This window comes from Poecilia mexicana, unplaced genomic scaffold, assembly GCF_051168715.1.
Source record: "Poecilia mexicana isolate PSO_F unplaced genomic scaffold, ASM5116871v1 scaffold_21, whole genome shotgun sequence".
Classification (NCBI taxonomy): domain Eukaryota; kingdom Metazoa; phylum Chordata; class Actinopteri; order Cyprinodontiformes; family Poeciliidae; genus Poecilia; species Poecilia mexicana.
The window spans coordinates 6,166,203-6,183,836 of record NW_028263390.1 but is presented as its reverse complement, the minus strand read 5'-3'; the positions used below and the strand labels follow the sequence as shown (position 1 = coordinate 6,183,836).

The window sequence follows — 17,634 nt, the reverse complement described above, 5'->3', positions numbered from 1 at the left end:
GTTTCTTATCTAAATCTCCCTTCTTATGTTTCTCCTTTTGTATGGTTCTCTCTTACGTCCTCACTCTGGCAGAAAGGAGAAAGTGGAGGAAATCAAGCTTTTAGCATGTTTGGCCATGTGAGAAATCAGCAAATTTCAAAACCTTTCCCAGCAGAACACAAAAAGATTCCCAGAGAAAGGAAAAAAATAGACAAGGAAATGTTCTTAACTCTAGTTCTTGATATAGTTCATATGGATTAAACTGTTTCAAATTAGAAATCCAATTTAATCTAGCATAAGTGTGTACTGCATTGTTAGTTCACATAAAGGTTCACTTTGACGTAGCTGTGAATTATCCCACAGCCTCTGCTTATTCAGATCCTGTTGCTTTCTCTTCAATTGTTTATTTTTGCCTCTTTATTTTCACCTTTTGTTCATTTCAGTGAAAAGCAGCTAGCTGTTTTTGCCTTCACTGCCTTCTAATGGTGACCCATTAGGTGGCATGAGAACAAGATTCTTTTGGTTAACATTAGTTTTACTGTCAGGAGGAGCATGTGGAAGTTGCAAGGAAAGCTGCTTTTCCATTTAACAGTAATAATTGTAACACCCTAACTACTAGAGATGTGATATTAAGTCAAGTTCATTTGTATTCCCTGCAAAAACACAAAATCTGACCAAGTATTCTTTGGTCCAGTTTCTTGTGTATAGACAAAGTGCATAATTTTACACTTTAAATAAGGCAAAACTAACATACACTGGTTTTGGTGAGAACATGAGTAACTGCCTGACTGATTTTATTTTAAGGGAGATCTTTGAAGAAACTGTCTCCATCTGAGGCTGCATGCTGTAAAAACGAGACCCAGAAGACAGGATGTTTTTTATAGAAGTACATAACTTTTTTTTTTCCCTCCATAGTATTATTAATAATTATATTTAAAGCTCCTTTCAAAAAACTCAAGATCAATGTACAGGACAAGTTAAAACATAAAGACAAATAGACCAACACAATAACATCAACTTCCTAAAAAGAGTTTAAAAAAAGAAACATTACAGGGAGTTCGAGACCCTGAAACACTGCCAGTGTAATCATAAAGCATCACCATTTTTTACCGTCTAAGACCTCTCACCCTGCAACACACTCAATGGGGAAAAAGTTTGCCAAAAACTTTTGGAGACATTTACGTTTACACCGCAGGTGAATGTTATTGTGCGATGCGAAAGGCTTGCAAATGACGTGAGCCACTATAAACTGAGAGTTTACCTCTCATCAGTCACCATGGACTCTCATTAATTACAAGTTTTAAACCCTTCAGGGAGCACATTGCCACTTTGTTTGGAACAATTCATCTTTTAGTGGCATTGGCTACTCCAGGGGCTGTTCAGAAACATCCGTCCATGACTTGCTTCTCGTAGGAATTTTGTCATTTTGACATTCAAGGCTCAGAAAGCTGCAGCAGCTCCATTGGTTTATGATCTATGAAACCATTCTTTGCTCTGTAAAGATGATGAAGATACAAAAGTTAGCAAGTAAAAATGACTTGTGTATCATTTTCACTTTTTTTCTGTTCTATCGACAACTATGAGTAAGGTAGTATATAACCAAAAATGCATCTCCTGTTACAAACAATCCCAACCTGTGTGCTGATTGATCTTGTCCAAAGCTGATAGGTGCATTTGATGGTTTTTGAGCCTCTCAAACAGCCAATTAATAATTGCACTAAAAGTATTTTTTGGCATCAGATGCAAGATTAGAGATACTTGATGTCCAGTAAAGAAAACTGTTCATCTGTTTGCCTGCCAACAGACAGACGTTCAAAGAATCTTTTAGCTTTTTCTGTCTCATAAGAAGTTAAGACTACAGCAGGTTAGATGCACTTGCGTACGTTAAATAGGCTGATTTTGCTCGTTTTTTAGGTGGAGAGAGATTCTGTGAGGGAGAGAAAATTGTGAAATTTTAATTAAGGTTGACTAATTGCATGAGATCCTGTTCAAATACCATGTATTCCTCTGCAGTATTAGTGTTTAAATGAAAATAATTTGGCATCTAGCAGAATCTGGCTGAGTGAATGGGTGTGAGAATTGAGAATAAATGAAGATTGAGGTCCATTTTTTCCCCACATTTTGCCCCCGGCATACGTTTTATAAGTGCAGTAGTTTAGTGAGGATGCACTAAAGCTCGCCACCTTCTTGAGGCAGAAGAGAGAAGAGAGTTGTTTACTCATGCACATTTGCAGCTAAAGTAAAAAGGAGCCTGGATAAAACAGAAGTGAATACAAAGGAAAGCAGATTGTGTGTGTGCGTGCACGTGTGTGTGTGCGCAAGTTGAAAATAAATCGACTAGCTCACTCCCTCATCCAAACCCACAATATCTGTGAAGCTCATCACTTAATAGCGTTCTTCCTCCTCTATCTTCTCCTTGAGACGGACTGCTAATTATGTAAAGTGTGGGGTTCATTGAAAAGTGCACACACACACACACACACACGCACACACGCACACACACACACACACACACACACACGCACACACACACACACACACACACACACACGCAAACACTCTCAATGACAAGCGGCAGCTTAATTACCATCTGAAACGACATCCTCGGCGCTGCTGATAACTCTCTTAAGAAATGCCAAATTATGGAGGAGCAAACACGGAGGCTGCCGTGTTTTGTACGGGGTGTGTTCATACAACTTTAAACGCAACCCGTCTGCCTCTCCACGGAGTGCTGTCACCTGCTTTGTCAAGCAGATGTGTGTTATTAGCTCACAACTTTGTATGAATGATGTTTATCTCAGCAGCAGCCCTCACATTCTGTAGCGCTCCCATGTTCTCTTTGCCACTGTAACATCATGATTAGCTCAGATTTGGCAGATTTAGCTGCTTTGGCTTCTTTCAAGTTCCAGCTCTGTCGGGAGAAGTGTTGTCTTTGCACGGGGTTCCAGCTTTCTCTGATTTACCATTATTCGGCTTGTAAGTTCAGGACAAGTTATATTCATTTCCGTGACAAAAAAATAGAGGAATATAAAAAAAGAATCACAAGAAAAAGGAACAGAAATACACGGAAGGAATATTATGCACAGAGCTAAAGTGAGGTTTTAGTGCAAATGGCTGCCTAAGATGAAAAACATACTGATTGAACATTCTTCGGGGTGAGTGAATTCATTTGATGAAGATTTATGTGGGAATTTTGTCTAGTTTTGAAGAAGTCTAGAGAAATGTGAGAAATAGAAGTTTGGAGACGTAACAAACTGGCATCCTACAGAGAGGTTTAAAACTCTCCAACGTAAGGCCAGTGAGTCAGTAATGCATCACAGTAGAGAAGCACTAGTTGTTTACATCAGTGTTCTTTTTATACACATTTTTAAGTATTGCATTAGAAACGGATGAAACAGCAAAGTGTAAAAAAAAAAACCCCCAAAAAACTTAATAAAAAAAAATAAAAAAAAGCTTTTATACTCGTTTGAGGTGATTTTCAGCATTTCCGAGAAAGAGTTAATTCACATTGGAATATATTTGCTGAATATATTCTAATTTACAGAGAACTTCCTAATTCTTACATCTTTACTTGAGGCACGACATTCTGAAAATGTCAAAATCCAAACCTCCATCTTGGAAGTGAAAACTCTCCATTTTTCTGACGTGTGCTCCATACTACGTTCCACTCTTTGCATCTTATTTCAGCCATCCTTAGCGTCAACATCTGACGAAATTCTGCTTTGCGTGGCCTGGTTGATTAGCTCTAAACTAGGACATGGAAACACGCCTCATGCTCATTTTCAGATTTTCTCTTTTTTTGCGACATTTTAAAAGTTTGCTTGAAATTCACATGATGAAATCATGGCTACTGCTTCTGACAAAAACACAGAAATGTAAGCTAGAAGAGAAAAAATATGCAGTATTATGTTGTTGCAGTTGTATTAGCGAAGTACTTTACATTTGTCAGCTGTGCTACGGTTTAGTAAAACTTAGCAACAGTGAATGGAAGAAACTGAAAATCCCACTTTCAGTTTCTACACCGAGTACTCTATCCATATAATTAAATTACTTGATGTAGACATCTGAGCAATATTCTGAGGGCGTTGTATGCTCTGCCACTCTGTTTATAAATTTATGATTTTTCCCGCCAAATGTCTTGAAGCCAGTGGTACAAATGCTGTGGTTGAAAATGAGTGAAAATAAAAAAATATAAATAGTCATTTACTCAGCTTAGGTACTAAGAAAAAGTTTCCTGTTGCAGGATGAATTTTGCTTTTGTGTCGACAGAGGATACATAAAAACAGCCTTCCTGACATCAGGTTTGTGTTGCATTGTGGGGTTAAACGAAAGTCCTGCGTCATTTTGATAAAGCATAAATACATCTCAGATAATTATGCCTGGAACAAATTTGAGAAACAGTTTATTTGCATAACTACATTTTCTGACTAGCTCAAACAAAATCCATTTCCTTTATTCACATCTGCGCTATAAACACACTAAACACCAGAGCGTGGTTTGGTTTCCGTGGAGACCGAACCATTAGAAAAAGTTAGAAGAAACAAACTCTGCTTTTTTTGAGCTATAGTGAAGGAACTACAGATGTGAAAATTCCCTAATGTTCCTCTTCCCGAGGCTTAGTTTTGTTTCTTTAGACAAATAGTTTGAAATGATTAAAATTTTCATTTCAAGAAAGCGATTTGCTTTGAATTTTAGATTTAGGTTCTAAATGTGTAGGGAAAAATCTCATAGGAGAAAATGCAACTGCATCAACATTTTCTTTTCTCTCTCACATCATCAGAGAATCCTTTCAAACCATTTTTAGTTTGCTGTTCATGTCTTTTTCCTCTCCTAATTTTAGACCGCTAACCCACCATGCAGGACCTGATCTGGCCTTTCAAATCAATCAATCAATCCCCCCGTCAGTCAGCAGAGCTGTCTGCGAACAGGCTTCTCTCCTTGCCATATGAATGTTTTACTGGCTTTTTTAAAATCTGCACGTGCCTTTGAGGAGAGAAGAGAACTCGGCGCAATCTACAGCCGAGTAGAACAATGGCGAGCCGAGGTTTCATTATCCTCTAGGCAACCGTACTTGCGCAGCAGACAGCTTGTTCACGGAATGGATCCAACAACGGCCCTAAAACGTACGCAGGCAAACCTTTGTGGACCCTCAATAGCAGTTTGCTGCTCGGCGTGTTTGACTTTATTTAATGAATTTTACAAGATGTCACGTGAAAAATCCAACCTTTTGCAGGTTTCGGCATCCGTCTCCATCAGGCAGTTGGATTGACTTCCTCTTTCTAACGTGTATATATGGCTTTCTCGTGGAATTTCTCGTCACCATCCTTGGCATTGCTCCAGTCGAAAGTGTTACTAAGGTTCATATAGGCTCTATTTTCCTTTTAAAAGCTGCGGTGCCGAAACCACGTATTTCACGGTTGGGTGCTTTTTCTTAATCTGTGTCTCTCTCCATGAGAGGCTTTCCAGTGCTCTGCAAGCGTTCCCCCTTCTCACTCCGGTTCTTTCGTTCTGTTTGAACTCTAAAGCAAGAGAACAAATTAGTCTGGCTCTGCAGCCTCCATAACCCCATGACATCTCTCTCTGTGCATTGTTTGATGATGGAGTGAATTTTTTCGTGTGCGTTAGAGTGCGTTTGCTTATGCTCCGTGGATTGTACACAGTGCACAAAGGGAAAGGGGGGGAGGCACCAGCTAAAAGTAGCTCGGCGATTTGCAGCCTGCTCCGTCAGACTCGTCAGTCAGCGATGCGGCTGCGTAGGCATGCAGGGCATGAGCACGCGTGTGTTTCTTGTTAATAAAATATGAGAGACACGGAGGCGTTCATGTTCCAGTGGTGGAGCCTTTTCTGCTTTCTTCGCTGAGCATGTTTGCAGAAGTTCCAGAGGCATAAACACAACGGATAGAACTCTGTTTTCTTCCGTCAGATTGGCACCACTGCGTCAAATCCTACAAACCAGAGACGGATCAATGAACAGAATATTTTTGGGCGGCCCACTCTCAGTTAAGCCTGTGACCCACACATTTTTTTAGGTGTCCTTCAAGTATGCAACTTTATTAAACAAAAAAAAAAAAATGCTTTTCACTCAAATTGTCACCATGTTGTGACAGTATGATATGAGACAGATAACCTGTGAAAAAATCAAGGTAGGAGAAGCATCACAGTGCTGTCAGTCAACCTCATGTACGTGCCACTCGATGTAATAATGGTGGAGAAACAACTTACTGTCCCAGGAAAACTGTTTCCATGTTAACTAGCCTTAGCATTCATGGCTGGCTCTGACCTTGAAATATATTTTTTCCATATTATAAATTAAAATGTCTTGTTCCTCTGGCAGATTAATTCACTCATAACTAACTCTTTTTCTTCAGTATTAAGAACTTATTGACTTCAAACAAGCTCCTATATGTTTAAAAAGTTACTTGTCAGGTAGCTTTTGTTTTATTTCAAGTGTAAGATGTCTGAGCTAATATCGAGACCAAAATTACTAGGTAAGACTTTGTGTTTTTGCAGTGTAGCAAAATATAAATGCCACATTTTTCTCTTTCCCTCTTTGTCTTCACAGAGGCTTCCATCTTGTCTTACGACGGCAGCATGTACATGAAAGTGGTGATCCCGAACATCATGCACACAGAGGCCGAGGACGTCTCCCTGCGCTTCATGTCCCAGCGGGCCTTCGGCCTGCTCATGGCCGCCACGTCCCGCGAGTCAGCGGACACTCTGCGGCTCGAGCTGGACAGCGGGAGGGTCAAACTGACGGTCAACCTAGGTATCGTATAAACCGTCTCTTCTGGCTCAGGCAGGAGCCTGCGCTCTTTTCTTATTTTTTTTATCGTTTTTTTTTACTATTATTTTTTTACTTTTTTAAAAAAAAAAATCTGATCTAACATGTACTAAACCAGATCTGTAGTCTGTCCTTGTAGTTGCATGTTAATGTTTTCGACTTGCCTGAAGTGTAAGTTCTTCTGCCTGGATGCCTTGATGTCTTTGTAAAAAGAAAAAAAAAATGTGCATTGATCTAACACTTAACAAAGTTAGTCATGCTCTGCCGCGCATCTTTTGAACATATCATAGATCATTTAGTCAAAGTAGTTTCATATCTTTCTTATTATTTCACACAGTCTCACCCCTAACACAGTAGTCCACTCAGCAGCATGTAGATGGTTGTTTTGCTGTCTATTCAGAACCAGATTAGTTAGCCTTTTTTATCTTGGTGCTCCATTTCCTGTGGTCTTTTTCACCATTTATTTATTTTCTTTATTTTCTTTTCCCTCATGTTAGAAGGTCCACCGTTGGTCTAGCTGGCATCTCCTAGGCCTTGTTCAAAGATGGCACTCATCCCTTCAAAGGCCCAGAGCCTGCGGCCCATCTGGCAAACAGCCCGAAGCCACAGCGGCCAGCACGCCCGCACATGGCAGCAGCAGCAGGACATAGCATCTAGCCTGGAGTGACTACCATGAAACGGATAACAAGAGTCTGATTCATCCCATTAGCTTCTACAATGAAAAACAAACAAAACTCTGAATAAGTTAGTAATGAAGCTAGTTTAGCTATAGGTAGCAGTAGATAACACCAGATGCCTTTCATGGGTGTCTTTAGGCCTCAGTGCAGTGTTGGTGCTATGTGGCGCGCGGCTGTTTGCTCCCACTTTTCTGTTGCGGTTGACGGCACATGAACACAACACGGTCACATTGGTTTCAGCCCACGTCCTGACGAACCCACCACTCTGATTGTTAGAACTGGCTTTTACCAAGTAGGACTGTATCTTTAAAGTGACACTGAGAATGAGTCAAACTCATTGGGCTCCAGAAGCTGGGTTGCAAAATCAATGTGGTCTTAAAACAGCTTGTGACCATTTTGAAATTAAGAAAAAAGTACTTAATTATACAAAAACAGTCATCTGATATAGTACAGGTAGAGTAATGTTGGGTAATGTCAGAGCCGACCCAGAATATAAGCAAGCTGAGCTGCTACTTGGAAACCATAAGATCAATAAAAATACCTTCTTTTGAATTTAAAGCTTTCTTAATATAATGTTTAAAAAAACTTTAAAATTCTTTGAAAATTAAGTCTAGATTTGGAAGTTGTGCTAACAGTTATAATTTGATGCTACCAGTTTAATAATCTTTATACCAGATAAATTTTATTCCTAATCCATCCTCCTGATGTAAAGACTGCAGTGTGTTGTTTAAACCAAACAATATTTAGACATGTAACAAGATCTAATGGCATCAGGTCTTGTGATATACAACAATAAGATATTTCTTCTGAAACTATTATCACGAGGCCCACATAAATGTAAGAGCTCTAAACTTAACATCCTGTGTCTGTGTTCTTTTTTTGAAGTAAGACAGGAAGTAGCTCTTCAGTTGCTGCCCAGCTGTATGATGTAATCTACTAATAATAATCCACAATGGACAAGCCGCCATCACCTGGTTATGTAATAATCTAAAAAAGCCCCAAGAAGTTTTAAAATGTATCATTTTGAGCGGTTCTGCACCTCTGGATGAAAGTTACTTGGCAGTCAGTTCTGCACTCAGCAGATATTCCTTCTAAACTGTGAATGAATGGCTGTATGAAACCTTTGCTCTGTTGTTGAAAATGCAAAAAGGGAGAATATTTTTTTAAATCAATTTTAGAGATTTAGAATCCCCTTGTTATTTGGACAAAAAATGACTATGAATTATCCAAACCTAACCTAAATTATTCAATGCTGGCTTTATACTTTTTTAAAACACATTTTTTAAATTCATGAGACCTTTAATATTTTTGTGCAAAGATAGAAAATTGGGCTAGTTTTCCAAAAGCATTGCTAACATTGAATCTTGTTCTCATTCATCTAAGTTCATGTTTGGTCTTCTGATCAGGCTACAACTCTACACCCTGACAATCTATTTTTAAAATGTTACAACTACTACAGTATGCCTAACTATTAATAACAAATGTATGGTTTACCAAATCAAAATATTTCATATAAAAACAATAATAATGACATTTGTTCTTTACATAATAACTGAAGGTAAGATGTAGTTAAGACTCCAGTAATGTACTAAAGAGGTGTGCAACCCTAAAGTCAGAAAAATAAACTTTTATCCAAAATGTATTCACAGCAATAATTTATCAAAACTAACAAATAAAAACCTATTCTGTGATTAACTTTTGGCTAATAGGCTAACCAAAAATGGCCCCCCGTTAAAAGTTCAGCTGAAGGCCTTGTAAAATCTTTGGCCGGCTCTGGACAGATTCATTGCTTTGACCTGAGCTACGTCAGATGCAAATTGACTTGGGGCAGGAGGGGGGAGGAAAAATGGCCGCTGGCGTCATGTGTCCGTCCCCGGAAGGTGGCTTTACTTGCTTTTGGATGTCTGCAGCTGTAACCTTGAAGGATGCGATTTCATCTGTCACTTGTTCTCCCCTCCCCATCTAGACTGTGTCAGGATAAACTGTAACACCAGTAAGTCAACATTCTTCTTCTGCAGCCTTTTCTCCTTCCGTCAATATTTGATTGTGGTCTGTGTGCTAGGTGTGGAGGCAGGAATATGTGAATGCAGAGGGTAGGCGGGTGGGGGGGGGGGCACGCATTGGGAGCTGATAAGAGGATTTCTTAGATAAAAGTGGGGGGAAAATGAGGAATAGCCAGAGATCAAAGTCATGCAAATCAGGCTTAATATACTTTCTATATTTTAAATGGCCCATTTTCAAATTAAGTCAAGCAGCTAGCTCTGAATCATTTTTTCCTGTATGCCTGTAGCGACTAACTGAACATCTGCACTCTCAGCCTTTGTAGGGAATATTGGTTTTATATTTACTCACATATTGCAGTGAAGTGTCCTGTACTTGTATAGTGTTAATCCATGCTGTAGTATTTAAATCAACATACTGATGCGGATGGTGCTTTATGACCTGTTCTTACTCAGAAAAAGAAGCGTTTGTTTTTTTCTTCTTACTCACCAGCCTTGTAATGATAGAGAAAAATTGAACAGAAGCGAGGGCATTCAGGAGAGTTTTCATTGAGACAACAGCTTGTTTATATGGATGGTCAAGTAATCCACTCACCAATGACATGAATGTCACCTACTTTGAGCTTTTAATGGTTTATTTCTGCAGTTCACATTTCAGGGTCCTAATGACCACATAGCATACAACTTCAGTGATTATGAGCAACCATTTGAATTTCTTATGGCCTTTCTCTTATTAATCCACACAAAGGAAAATTTACACATATAAATTATAAGGTACACAAAACCCAACACAGTGTTTCACACCATTTTGACCATTTTTCTTCTCAAAAATTACAGTTACTTAAAATTGTTTGACTTTGTTACACGGACTTCACGATCAGACATACTTTACAATTTTTTAGTGCAATTGATGTCAGGGTGGGTCTAGAAGATTAATATTTGTCTACTTTAGCCTTTCTAAAACCAAGTGTCCTGTTGAAACAGCCTAAAGCCTCTACGTTTTAACCGTCTGACCCAACCGGCCTGCCTTAGTGCAAAGATTCAGAACAACAAAGCTGCATCAATGTTGAAGCCTATCATTAACTCCAAACAGCTGGAAAGCCACTGCCAGCGTCAATGTAGTGGAGACATGTTTATGTCTTCATAGACTTAAAGCACTAGGGGGCGTCCAAACTCTGTCTTCAGTGGCCGGTACCCTGCATGTTTTAGTTTTTTCTCTAGTTTAACACACTGGAATCAAATGATGGGCCATTAGCAAAACTTTACAGACATGCTGAGGAGATAGTTGGACTATTTAAACTCGCCTTGTTGGTTCACAGACTCATCTTAAACTGGTAGAATGCCGAACCTTTGATAACTGGAGATGGACACACGTGATTTAAGAGACACACGTGATTTAAGAGCGTGTTTACCAACAACGAAGTACCTTCAACAACTTGAAGGTCGACTAAAGTTTGCAGCTACTCTGAGACGATCCAAATGCCTAGTAGAAAATACTTTAAACTGTTAGATTAAACAAAGATAGAAGTATTTAGCTACAGTACCAAACAATGCTTTTTTACAAACCTAAGAACGCCTTTCCAATTTTCAAGCATAGTGCTGTCGGACCTTGTTGTGACAAGTGATATTTGTGAAAAGGGTAAAATGGTGAAGTGGGACGACCTTAAAATTCTTCAATTTCACCTCAACTCATTAAATATATGGTTAAAGTTTCTGGAAAGGCTCCAACCTCAACAATAGTGGGGTTAAAGTTTAGGTCCATGCCAAGAAATCCAACAATTTAAATGAGTTTCTAACATAATTTATAACCAAGCTAACAAAAAGTGAGTTGCCTCCCTACAAATAGCTATGAGACACTTATCCAAATAATATCAGGTATATTTTGACCGTTGCTAATTCAAGAGAATCCACTATGTCCATCCAACACTACATTTAGTTTTGTCACTCCAACCTGGAATACAGACTGATTCCTACACAGCTTTAAAACTCCCAGATGAGTATGACGTTACGAGTGTGTAAACTCTCACTAGAACTCTCAATTCTGATCATTGTTAATGGCGCAGATAGAAGCAAGCAGTTTGGTTTTTCAGTACCATGTCCATAATAAACACCACTTTGAACCCGCAGACAACAACAATGAAGTGCATAATTTCACAAGCAAATTAAAGTCTTAAATTCTGGTGAAGGAATCTCTCTTGCCATCATTGCTTATAAAGATTTAAGAACTGGTTTCATTTTAATGCATCACATCCAATAATCTGAGAAAAAATGCCACAGCAGCTTCTGTAAGAAACTAGATGGAGCTGCATTGGCCCCTAGTGGCAATAAGAGTTATCACTACACACAATGAGAGTCATAACTTTGGAAAATTCTAGTATAAAGGATAAAGGCAAAAATTAATTGTTAGAATTCTTCTAGTTGAGTGTTTGTGTGAGTAACATCAAATATTGTGTTTCCGTTGTTGTCAAAAACAAAACCAAATCTTTGTTTTATGCCTACCGTTGAAATCTAAAGTTGGAACAGCACTGGATGTGTTTAGAAGGAAAAAAATAAAATCTTAGACCCTGAAAGCCAGAGTGCTCTACTAGTGAGTGATCTGTGCTTCATATGTTAAACAAAGATTTGGTTTTGCTTTTGCTTGTGCCTTCCCCGTCCCTCCACTAACTGACCCTCATCTTCAGGCAAGGGCCCTGAGGTTCTTTATGCCGGACAAAAGCTCAACGACAATGAGTGGCACTCGGTGCGAGTGGTCCGCCGCGGTAAAAACTTCAAACTCATTGTGGACGACGACATGGCCGAAGGTATTGACGTTTCTCATGCTGTTCCTGATATGCACGTCTCTGTCTGTGGTTTGTTTGATTATGTATTATATGAATACCATATTTTTTGGACTATAAGCCGCTACTTTTTCCCCCACATTTTGAACTCTACACTTCTCGTTTGCTTACTGCATGTTGTGGTTTACAATAGTGTTAAAATATAGAGGAGTGAAAAGTTGAATAACTTATGAAGTTAGACAACACCAGTATAATCTCACTCAGGGAAATGAGCGAGAAACTGTAAGAAAATTATAAATTAATTGGGTTTATGGTTTATGTCAAGGGCCACTCTTAACCAACAGCCTAAATAACAGATGTGTGCACTATATTGTCATATGGTGATTGTGGAAAAAATAAAAATGATGGGATGACTAAGTTAAAGGTACAAGCCAGAGTTATTTTGTCAAATCAGTGAAACTAACATTAGCTTTTATTTGTCACCTGTAGAACAGCATGACATTGTTAGCTTTTGTAGTTCCTTTTGTTAATCATTTTCTCCCCACATTGAACTTATCCAATAAACAAACTTTCACACCCGCGTACCTCTGATAAAAGATCAGTAAGTTCATTTCTTTTTTTCTCAATTTTTTTCTCTTATTTATTTGCATATTTTAATCAAATTCCTCCTGCAAAGGCATTTCCACCTATGAGCTGGCCTTTGTGGTTCTTGTGCCTCACGTTATGCCATCAAACCAAATAAAACAAAGAAGAAAAATCTACTTTTATTTGTCAGTGGACTTTTAAAAAGACAGGTATTCTGTGAAATCAGAATAAACTAGAAAATGGCAAAAGGAAAAAAAAATCTCTTAAACCTTTAGAATAAGTAGTAATGAATAAAATTGTTCAACATTGCAACACTGCTGCAAAGTGACCTTGAAGTTTAAACAAAAACCAGATGATGTCAAGAGCTAACGGTCAACTTGAAGATTTTTTTTCTTATCCCAGTTGACATCTGTCTTGCTTTGCTTTTTGGCAAAACAAACTGGGATCTTCATCCACCCTGGTTTGTAAAATTTGCAGGTGTTTAAATTCAAACATTTTTTGGACTATTAACTTGTAGGCTTTTTTTTTTTTTTTTTTACATATTTTTACAAGATGTCCTTAAAACTGGAGGGTGCTGTATGCTTATTTGAAGGTTCATTTCCTTTTTCTTCTGCATCTTGTTGATCAAATCTATAAGAACAGCAGAAAAATGACTGACTTAGTTAAGTAAAGCTTATTTACTAATTAATTGGTTGGTTTTTTATGTTGTTTTTTTTTCCACATAAAGTTTACAAAAAATGTTCTTCAGAACTCTATCTATAGGTATAGATCGAACAGATAAAGGGTTGCTAGCAGTATGTCATCTTTTTCTCCCACAGTTGACTCTTACCCAGTTTCTCTCTTTCGCCGCCCTTCAGGTCAGATGGCAGGTGACCACACCCGCCTGGAGTTTAGCAACGTGGAAACGGGCATCTTGACTGAGAAACGTTTCGTTTCGTCATCGCCCTCCCCTTTTATTGGCCACCTACAGGTAATAAGAGTAAAACATTTTTCGATCAGTTTTTCTTTTTTGTCCCTCGTTGTACTTGAACCCTTCTCATTTATTGAAAATTTGGACCGACCTCTCTCCAGAGCCTCAAGTTCAACGGCATGCAGTACATCGACATGTGCAAGAACGGCGACATCGACTTCTGCGAGCTCAACGCCCGCTTTGGCATGCGCTTCATCGTCGCCGATCCCGTCACTTTCAAGACCAAAGGCAGCTACCTGGGCTTGGCCACCCTGCAGGCGTACACCACCATGCACCTGTTCTTCCAGTTCAAAACCACCTCACCCGACGGCTTCATCCTCTTCAACAGCGGAGATGGGAACGACTTTATCGCCGTGGAGCTGGTCAAAGGGTGAGTGGGATGGAAAGTTTATCCAGAAGCAACAGTACAGAAATGATGAACCGATTTAAAAAAAAAAAACCTGTTCATAGTCGTTGGTGGAGTCAGTTGAAATTTGACAGGGTTGGTCAGATCTTTCATCCTGAATTTCAAATGTTGAAACGTCTAGATATCAACCAACTACAAAGAACTAGTTCTTAATTTTTTTACATTAGTTTTACTAATAACCAAGCATTAAAATGGGAGGTTATTAAAAATGTGCAAGCCTACAGAGACTTGCAAAAATTGTCTTTAAAACTACAGACATCAATCTTTTTAATTGGATAATGTGATGGATTAAGGACAAAGGATTCTTGTTCTTTAACATCCTTTATAATTCTGATTCTTGGAGATTGGAGTGTGTCTTTACTGTGATGTTGAACAATTTTACATTATCTGGTGTCGCATCGTAAACCCGCATGTGCATGTCTACGTGCTCAAGCGCGAAATTTCGCATGCACAAATATCGCACCAACTTTCATACGAAATGAATGGAGGGAGTGATGCTGGAACAGGTGTTCTTCTAGAATTGTCCTTTACTTCCATCCATCTTTTCATCAACTGTGTTACACTTCACTGTTACTAAGCATGTTTTTGCAGTGGGGTGGTATGGTCTGGGTGATGTGCAATGCTGAGTTTCCTCTGATATCGTTTTACATTTAGGCCACAAAGGGAAATTTTGGTCTCACCTGACCAGACCTCCTCCTTCCACATCTGCTGTTCCTCCTGTAGGACTTGTGGTTAACTTTAAACAGGACTTTGTATCAAGAATGACTTGGCATTTTTCTGTAAAGGCCCACATTCTGGAACATTTACTACATGATCTGTGAATCTTTGTCTACCTCTCTGATGAATGCAAAGCTCATCGGTTTAGGGGAATGGCCATTGTCTTTCTAGGTTTGCATTTATGCTCAGTCCATTCTGAGATGAAGGATTGATAGAAGCTCTGTGACACATTTAAAGTTTGGATATTGTTTTATAACCAAACTCTAATTTAAACTTCAACAAAACTCTCTCTCTGCTCATTGGTCTTCATGTTGCTGTTTGTTCTCTAATGTTCTCTGACAAACCTCTAAAGTCTTCAAAGATTGACTTCCCAAGGCAATTGGTTGCAAAGGATTTTCTTTAAACCTATGACATGAAATGGTAACCATGCATACCTCTTTTCAGATTTTTATCAGTAAAAATAAAGTTTCAAATTATGTTTTTTCACTTTACAATCTTGAGCTACATCTTGTTGATCTATGACACGGATTGGGAATAAAATATATTGAAGTTGTTGTTTGTAACCTAAAAAAATTTCAAAAAGTTAAATACGCTCGCAAGGCACTGTCAATCTCAGAGGATAATCCCTGATTTCTTTGTATTTTGCGTCCAGAGAGCCAGAACTCCTTGTACTTTCTCAAAGTGGCCTTGATCAGTAGTTGTGCAGACTTTCTGAAGTCCTTTCAAAGCTTGGCTGCTTTTCCACTCATTTTCAGCCCATCTGCTGCCTCCTCTCTCCTGCCAGGTTCATCCACTATGTGTTCGACCTGGGGAACGGGCCCAGCCTGCTAAAGGGAAACAGCGACAACCCGCTGAACGACAACCAGTGGCACAACGTGGTCATCACGCGTGACGCCTCCAACACGCACACTCTCAAAGTCGACACCAAGTCGGTCACGCAGAATGTCAATGGGGCCAAAAACCTCGACCTTAAAGGTACAACATGGAGAAACCGTGTCTCCTATCTCTTTCCTTGGTGACCATCCAGCATGTGAAGAGTTAATCACTTGGTTCCATTTTGTGTCCCGTCAGGTGACCTGTTTGTTGGAGGTTTGGGACCCAACATGTATCAGAACCTCCCTAAGCTGGTGGTTTCCCGGGAGGGCTTCCAGGGCTGCTTGGCATCCGTAGATCTCAACGGGCGCCTGCCAGACCTCATCAACGATGCCCTGTTCCGCAGCGGCCATGTAGAGCGTGGCTGCGAAGGTACAAAATGTGTAATGTGGTGGTTTTCTTTTTTTTGATAGCTGTCAACAACATCCAGGCAAAATTCTTGCTGGGTATTTGACAACTCCCTAATCCTCTAGTTTCCCAGCACAGACTCAACTTTTAGGTCATACATTTTAAATCGAGGATAGGTAGTTGTAGTTTTGGAAGCTTAATCTTCGTCTGCTTTAACCATAGAGATGTGTTTAGGATAACTGTCCTGCTGAAACACCCAGTGATATCCAGACTACAACCGTCTGACAATCAGATGGAAGAAAAATTGGTCAGGATGTTCAGAAACAGCCCAGAAACCATCAAGGCTCAAGCTTAAAGGGGCAGGATTATGGAATCGACTTTGAGATTTATATCATGTTATGATGTCATTCCATAACCAAAAAGATGCTTTGATACTTTTATGGATGTTTAAGTAATCATTTAATCTCCTGTGGCAACCATTCTGGGTTATATAACAGAGAGATGCCTTTTTGACGAAACTAGTCCCCGTAGCTGCAGTCTAACCCGAGCTTCCACCTCAACAACTCCCCCACTCAGCTCCTTCAGACCAGCCAGTAGTAATTGGCAAACACTTGGTGAAACTGTGCATCTACTAAACTCATTATGGGAGCTAGTTCTCAGTAAAATGCTGGTAAAACATTGTTAGATGGTTAAGTTTGCAGCCAGTTGGGACAAAAATGAAGCTTTTTATTCATTATGATAAGGATGATCTGTGATCAAATATCCAACCAGAATATTGCCAGGACCTTGCCCATGACTATAAAACGTGTTGTTTCCTTTATCTTCATAAGAAATGTTTAACCAAATATTAAGAATTCAGACTGTTTAAATGTGGAGAATTTTAAACCTGAATCCAAAGTAAAATTCTTACCTTAAAATTCTTTAAAGTTGTTGTATATCATGCAACCCAGAAAATGATTTGGATGCAACATGACGTTCATCTTCCCAGTAAATATCTGTAAGCTTTCTACAACTGCATCGTCTGCCAGAGTATTTGGTGGCTGTAGTTCCTTCTATTTTCTCTAGAGGGCAGTAGAAGATTTTCATAAGGTCAGAAGAGCTTGCATTCAGAGACGCACACACATTTTCACATCTAACAGTGAAGCTCCTCTCCCATTCTGCAAGGTTTCCCATGTTGTCTGACGGGCAAGCGTAAACAAGTTTTCTGACCACTAACGATGCCTCTGCCTCACTAATCCTTTGCTCTTGTTTCCTGCTCTGCTCTGTTTTGTTGTTTTTTTTCTTTCTGCGCCAACAAAGTTGGTTTCACCAAAGCCGACCTGCAAGGTAGAGGGTTCAACTCCGCCTCTCGAAGGCCAGCTCGCCTGAAAGGTTGCTGTGTGCAATGCATCGTGGGTGTCACCATGGCAATAACGTCTTCCAGGTGCTGCGGCGGGGGAACTCGCTCTCTGATCTGGAAAAATATAAATAAGGAGCGGATGGAAAAGAAATGGCAGGGAAAAAAACCAGCTGATTGCTAAA

At 39.4% G+C, this 17,634-nt stretch overlaps 1 protein-coding gene across 1 annotated transcript in view; it reads left to right on the top strand.

The window, feature by feature from the left end:
* The window catches only part of LOC106923272 (neurexin-3b-like), a 139,623-nt gene extending 123,385 nt beyond the window's left edge, over window positions 1-16,238 (top strand). The window contains exons 6-12 of the mRNA XM_088002227.1: window positions 6,542-6,745; window positions 9,404-9,430; window positions 12,119-12,238; window positions 13,657-13,769; window positions 13,871-14,139; window positions 15,677-15,867; window positions 15,964-16,238. Of these exons, the coding sequence (XP_087858353.1) occupies window positions 6,542-6,745; window positions 9,404-9,430; window positions 12,119-12,238; window positions 13,657-13,769; window positions 13,871-14,139; window positions 15,677-15,867; window positions 15,964-16,175 (1,136 nt within the window). The 3' untranslated portion in view covers window positions 16,176-16,238. The remainder of the gene's footprint in view (window positions 1-6,541; window positions 6,746-9,403; window positions 9,431-12,118; window positions 12,239-13,656; window positions 13,770-13,870; window positions 14,140-15,676; window positions 15,868-15,963) is intronic.
* The last annotated feature ends 1,396 nt before the right edge of the window (window positions 16,239-17,634 follow it).